Here is a 7354-nt window from a genome sequence, read left to right on the forward strand (position 1 = left end):
GCTGTGTGTGTTTGTGCGTGCGTGTGTGTGTTAACAGCTGTGCCAGCAGCCCCGGTGAATGTATCGGTGACCCAGCTGAGGGCACACTCGGCCATGGTGACCTGGAATGTCCCTCAGGGAGACACCGTCATTGGATACGCCATCTCACAGCAGGTACAATACAGCAGCCTCGTATCATCGCTGCATGCATACACTGAGCATGCACGGCCAATGGACCATGCCTTTTCTTCTTTTTAAACTGAATGTCAAATACATCCTGATGTGCCCTCTCATTCAGCTGAAGGCCGATTAATTTTGCAGGGATCCAAATTATGGATTGAATGCCCAGAAAAGCTGGACCGGTGCCATGCTCGGGGCTGGAACAGCTTTTCAAAGATAAATTATGTATTTCTCGTGCTCATCTCGATCTCACGAGGGTTCACTTCTTTCTCTTTTGTCCTCCTGCTGCTGTCTTCTGGGATTTATTAAAATGCTGCGTCATTCATTAGCCGGGTAGGCAGTCAGCATTCGGCTCAAAGACACTTTGAGTCATGAGGGGTGGGAAAGTTTGGAAACCTCTCAGAGGAATTTGCTCATTAACATTTTACTTCTTAAGGAGCTCATTAATGTCAAGGATGGCTACTGGTTGACGTAGGTAATAATAAAAAACCAAATCTCTTAATTACATAAGGTGCAGCCAAAAGAAGGACTTTCCAAGTATCCAATTAGCAAGAAAAACCTGATTATCGAATTAATCGATCTTTAAATATCCCCCAGGAGGAAAGATCCTGCCGTGGATTTGAGGGGGAAAAGATCGCTCACAAGTAAGACATCCACAGCTGTGCACTGGTGTGTCAGCTCAACTGTGTGAGGTTAACAAAAGTCATATGCTCTGCCTGTGTTTGGGGTAATTTATCATAAATAATTTAGTTGCACAGCTGTTGTGCCATATGCATAACAGTGTGTTAATGCAAAAATGGGCTTTGGAGATCTTCATAAGAAGTTGCAGGTATTTAATTAATTCAGGAAAAAAAGACTCCAACAAATAGCTGAAAGCAACAGACACATTGGTAGCACATGCTTTATTAAAGCCATGAATTCACTCATTACTGCTCTGTCTAGTATTATAGATACTGTGTTCAGCTGTACTTCATACAGCTGTCTGTTTGCCTTTCAGACAGCTGACAGTAGAACAATAGTGTATTTTGTCCTCTTTCTGACCCTAACATCTGGAAGAAGAAATACAGACTGCTATCAGCTTACAGGTGTGGTCTTCTGCTGCTGTTCAGATGCTCTTCTGCATACCTTGATTGTAACAAGTGGTTATTTGAGTTATTGTTGCCTTCCTATCAGCTCAAAGCACACTGGTCATTTTCCTCTGACATCAAAAAAGCATTTTCCCTCAGTGAACTGATGCTCACCGAATAGTTTCTCTTCTTCAGGTCACTAGTAAACACTAGAAATGGTTGTGCAGGAAAATCACAGCAGTTTCTGAAATACTTAAATCATCAACAACATTAACACATTAACACAATCTTCCACATTCTGATGCTCAGTTTGGACTTCACTAGGTCGTCTTAACCATGTCCACTTGTGTAAATACATTGAGTTTCTGCCAGCTGACTGGTTAATTAGATATTTGGATTAATGAGCGGTTGAACAAAATATGATTGTTCAGAATGTATTTCTTTTTCTTCATAAATTCATCGATTCATTGGTTACATTTCATTTAATTAAACGCTGCAGTCCTTCCACGTAGCACCTTTAAAGAACACAACTGTCACCTAAAGTACAAGAAGTTTGCGTCACTGTAAGAGACGTTTCACATTAATTCTGCTGTTACATAACAACATTTTGTCTGTCTGAGATCTCTTAAAAACCTCGGCTGCTAGCTCAGCTTGGCTCATTTTAATCAGTCTTCACCACCTACAGTTTTGGCAAAAGGAGAATGAGACATTAGCTGAGCTCTGAGTGGGTGTCGTCTCCATTAGCGGAAATTATTTGGCCAGGATTCGTCTCACAGGAGAAACATCCACAGCGGTGTCGATGCCAAACAACTCTTATTCTTTCTTTTTGTTTTTTTTTCCCAAGTCACCTCACATCTGAGTCAGAATCCATCAACCTTTTGGCATTTTCAAGAAAACACAGGATCGGGATGTAAAACATCTCCTGCTTTAACCTCAGAAAGCACTTATGTAAAAAACACTTACTCAAATATTAATCGGGGAGGTGATGGTAGCAGGTGGATGCAGCGGGTATCCGTGCTGCAGGTTTTATCTACCGAGCCCGTATTTTCCATTGTTAGTCATCAAAGGTTGCCTTGGATCAGAGTGAGCTGCTACAAAAGGGCAAAAAATGCTGTTATATAAAAGGCTGCTCTGTCAATCAAGTATGTTTTCTACCATTTCTATTTTCCTTATTGCAAGAGTGGTCTCGCATCAGGCTTAAGTCTTGATTAGGATTCAAACGTGGCTGCTTTGTGGGATTATTTCATTCACAGTATCTTTCGGTGACATGCCGAGCCTTCTGTTTGTGAAGGAGAAGCAGGACGAGTGAATGTGCCCAGACAAAGAGTTGCTTCACTCATCTAAAGTTGTTCCAAATCCCACGGTGCTGGCTGCCAAGATGCACGCGTTACACAACCTCGCTCCCAAGCACACAAACACATGAAGTAACCCAGTTTAAGTTTCTGTGTCTGAGACTCCCAGCAGTCCTGGTTTCTATGACTTCAAATATCAAACACACAGGGTTAATTGATGATTAGTACAAGGGCAATGCTTATCAAATAAAACCTGCAGAGAGTGCCTGTTTTAAACTTGTGTTGTGATGTTTGTACCAGAAGAAGATTGTCAGACTGTGACAACATCAGAGGAGAGATTTGTTTTTCTGCACCACTTTCCTTCTGAAATGCATTAGGCTGCTGCTGACTTCTTTCCTGACCTAAAAATAGCGATGCACCCAAACTTTGTGTTCACCTGCAGACTTCACGGTCACATTTTACTGAAGTAAAGGTGCCTTCTGTTCCTTTTTAAAGTGTCTGAAGCTGAACCCTGACAAATCAAACTTTAAGACTGCTGCCAAAATTAAAAGAGAGCTCAAAGCCCCCTGCAAGAACAAGAAAATATTTACTTCAATTGTCAAATGTAGAGAACTTCCAAGAGCACACATTAGGACTTAAGAGGGTTTGTAGCAGCCAGTTGTTGATAATCAAATCCATTTGATAAACTGATCATTAGTGAGTGTGAGCACCTCTATAAAAGCAGACATTTGGGCAGTTTGCTGGTCTTCAGAAATCACAATGCCACAGTCTTTCAAGACGTAGACGTCCCAGCAAATTCACCCCAAAATCAGACTGTGCAATGCTCAGAGAAACTGCAAAAAGAGCTACACCACACTTCATGACAGTACAATTAGAAAGAAACAGAAAAAGTATGGCTTCTTTGGAAGAGCTTCCAGGAGAAAGCCTCTTTGCTCTTAACAACCCACAAAATCCCTGGAATGAGGCTAAAGTTTGTTATTATGTTTGCTCATAATGCACAAAACCAAACGCCACGTATCACCACAAACACCTCATACCCGCTGTCAGCATAGAGGTGGAGGCGTAATGATTTGGGCAAGTTACAATCATTGAGTCAATCATGAACTCCCCTGCATACCTAAGTACTCTAGAGACATCTGTTAGGCAGTTAAAGTGTGGATCAAAGTAATGACCACCTCTAAGTGCAGACCTCGACCTGATTGAAATGCTGTGGCTTGGCAAAAGAGAGCTGTGCATAAATAAATGCCCTCAAACCCTCAATGAACCGAAGCACCGCTGGACAGGAGAGCAGACCCAAAGTCCTCTACGATGTGAGAGACTGATATGACATACAGAAATGTATTGTTTCAAGTTGTCGCTGATCCCAAGGTGGTTCTACAAACTACTGAATTATGCATAGTTTAAAAATCCTATTTTTTCCATCCTGTAAATGGATGCAGGGATTATAAAACACTCATGAAATCAACTAAAACCAGAGAGTCTGTCAATGTAGAACGTTTGTTTTACCTACCTTGAAAATATAAAGACTGACTCTCAGCAGGCACCTCAAACCTGCAGGCTTTACTTTCTTCTGTCATCAAACAGTATAAAACGCTCATCATCAAATGCTCTTTTGCTTGTTAGGAATTAGAAAAAATCTGTTTTCCCATGGGTATTCCTATGTTAACTACAATTAGAAAATATATATAAAGATGACCAGCTTTTTTAAAAGCGGTTATCTATTTTGGAGCCGACCTTTGTGGCACAAAAATATAAAGGAAAAAGGGGTGGCTCAAGACTTTTGCACAGACCTTTAGATGGCTGTGACAAGTGTCCATTAGTTTTGATTTCCTGGTTTACTGTCTTACTTAAAACTGCAGAATTAAATGTGCCTATGAGATAAACTGACAAAACCTGAAAATTAGAAAGTATCTTGAGTTACGTCAGCGGCACTTTTCAAAATTAGATGGTTTTGGAGTTTTTATTCCAAAATGGTAATGCCTCCATCACAGCTGAGTCACTGGTGCTGATTAACGATCCTTTTAACCCCCGTTGATTCAGTATATACTTTTATATGACGGCCTTTTAGATCAAAGTGTCCTGGCTGACTCGCTGCCTGCAGGGCTGCCAGAGGAGCAGCAAACACCACTTTGACTCTCCACTCGAGACATCTGGAGAGCCTCGAGCGTCCTGACAGCTTTCTATTTATTGACTCTTCCTCAGCCTTCAGTGCTCCACAGGCACGTTCGCAATCTGGGAAACTTTCTCAAACTGGACTAGCTGTCGCTAGATGATGCTTACCAAGCAGTTGTTAAAAAATCCTCATTATGAGCTGTTCTGATGCCGAGCTGGTGGTTTTTTAGAATATTTGGTGTAATTGGTGTGTAATGGCCGGAAATGACAATAACGAAAAGCTTGAATATATTATGAGCCATTTTCTACAATCTCAAAAACAAGAATGCAGGCTGGTGCTTTTGTGTGAACACCAATTATCTCTGAGCAGCGCTCATCAGGATGTCTGCAGTTAAAAAGAAGACAGTTAAAGGTTCCTTCATACAGAGTCTCCAATCAGAGCAATTAAAGTCTCGTGCAAGTCTTGTGTTGTCGGGAAAACTTAGCCACACAAAAACATTTCTTTTTTTTTCCATATTTGTCACGCTAAACAAGATAAATACAGAATGCAGTTTTTAAATTATAATTTTGATTATTAGGAGAAGAAAAATTTACCCAAACTTACCTGGGCCTGTGTGAAAGAGTAATTGCCCCCTTAGTGTTTCTTCTTCACTTGATTTTTTCCCCACTTGCTATGTGTTTATACACCTCTCTGCATTTAATCATTAGTTATTATTAATCTCTGTCTCTTCTCCACAACATGTTTTCGTCTTTTTTTTCCCCCTTAACCCCAATTAGTTGTGACAAATGGCCTTCCCTCACTGAGCCTGGTTCTGGCAGAGGTTTCTTCCTGTTAAAAGGGAGTTTTTTCATCCCCATTCTCGCCAAGCCTGTACGGGGACTGATTGTCGTGTTTTCTCTGTTTTCTTTGTATTATTGTAGGATGTCTACTTTACAATATAAAGCACATTGAGGCAACTGCTGTTGTGATTTAGCACCAAATAAATAAAACTGAATTGAATTTAAATTAATTAAATTAACTCTAATAACTAGCTGTGCCACACTTGACCGCAAGAACTGCAATCAAGCGTTGCCACATGTGCAGTTTTATCAAGATCACCACTCTTAAAGGCTAAAATCAGGTCTCATTGTGTTGGCTTAGCAATTCCAGACACACAAACACAAATGCAAATTATGCTGGAAACTCTTAGCTTGTTTTCTGTGTCCGAGGGGGAATGAAGAACCAAAATGCATCTTAACTGCTGTTACCATGGTGCCACGTTAAGTGGAAGCCTTGTGTTTTCTGTTGTTGTTTGTTTTTTGTCATTTTCTTAATTTTACTGAACTACTAGTAAGTTTATTTACTCCATAAATATAGTGCAGATATCTGCCTGGCAGAGAATCCTCTGCAGACATTATTATTATTAACCATCCATTTTCTTCCTCTTATCAATTCAGGGTCCTGGGACTCCACCAGTCTTCATGTTCACATAACATGAAGGATTTGATTTGCAATTGTTACTTTGAATCCACGTGCACAGTGTATTTACATATTACCCTCTGAATCCACAGCTCATTTTAAAGATATGAACTGTAGAGTTTGGTGGGTAACCTTGTGAAAATGTTCTTGCCTCGATTCTCACAGCCCCTCATGGATGTATACTGCTTTGTGTTGTCTTTCCAGTAACTTTGTCTTCTTCTGCAGGCACCTTTTATCACTGGACTTTAAATAAACACGGTGAATGTGATCTTCTCAGTGCTAAAGCAGCTGAAAACTCAGATATTTCCCCAGGGAGCTAAAAGCTAAGAGCTAAAACTGACTAAATTGTGGACTTGAATTAAAGCATGGCTCTAAATTAATAATTATCTTGTTGTGTTTTACCTTCTGATTGCAAAATTGGAGATGATAATATGTCTGTGTTGTATTTACAATTTATAAATCCACCCATCCCCAAATTTTCACTAAATACAGCTGTTAAAAAGTAAAATTTATCTCCACGGGGTCTCCATCTGTTTACCTGCTGATCCAGAAAGTGACATTTCTTCATTAATTCTGCAGCTCCTTATACTAACAGAGCATCTCTGCCTAAACATGTGTTTTTCTGTTTATTTTGAATGACTATTGCTGGTGTTACCTTGCCTGCAGACCTAATTTCTCCCATTGGGGCTGTATGGGTGTGAGGTGAATTTCTATGAGGCAAAGCTGCTTGTTACTGCAGGGATTCTGCTTGCATTTCAAGTATTTGCCTTTAAATGTGACATAATGATGATTTTTTTTTTATTGGTAAATTAGTTTAGCAAAGTTTACTTTAAAAGAAAACAGAAAAGATTCTTCTCCTTTTAAGACAACACTATCTGCCTCGAGCAAAGTACGAGGCCATTACTGCTTTTATTAGATCATAATACTTAAGCTGTCAGCCGGATACGCTGATCAGATCCCGAGATTTGATTTAAATTTGCCGTAAGTGTGGCACATTAATGTCTTTGTGTGTGCAAAAGCATCCACCACATGTATTCCTCATGTGTGCACGTATCCTGTCTCCAGAGGCAGGACGGCCTGATGCAGCGCTCCATACGAGAGGTGAACACGTCCAGCCGCTGGTGTGTGCTGTGGGACCTGGACGAAGACACACACTACAGTGTCCAGGTGAGAGAAAAACACACACACACACACACACACACACACACACACACACACACACACACACACACACACACACACACACACACACACACACACACACA

General features: G+C 40.5%; 1 protein-coding gene across 1 annotated transcript in view; it reads left to right on the plus strand.

The window, feature by feature from the left end:
- LOC102309168 (fibronectin type III domain-containing protein 5) overlaps nucleotides 1–7354 on the plus strand; it is a 57784-nt gene that overhangs the window by 26840 nt on the left and 23590 nt on the right. The window contains exons 2-3 of the mRNA XM_005919870.3: nucleotides 38–153; nucleotides 7155–7256. Of these exons, the coding sequence (XP_005919932.1) occupies nucleotides 38–153; nucleotides 7155–7256 (218 nt within the window). The remainder of the gene's footprint in view (nucleotides 1–37; nucleotides 154–7154; nucleotides 7257–7354) is intronic.

This window comes from Haplochromis burtoni, unplaced genomic scaffold (genome assembly GCF_018398535.1).
Source record: "Haplochromis burtoni strain Fernald_Lab_line unplaced genomic scaffold, NCSU_Asbu1 Contig_39, whole genome shotgun sequence".
Taxonomy (NCBI): Eukaryota; Metazoa; Chordata; class Actinopteri; order Cichliformes; family Cichlidae; genus Haplochromis; species Haplochromis burtoni.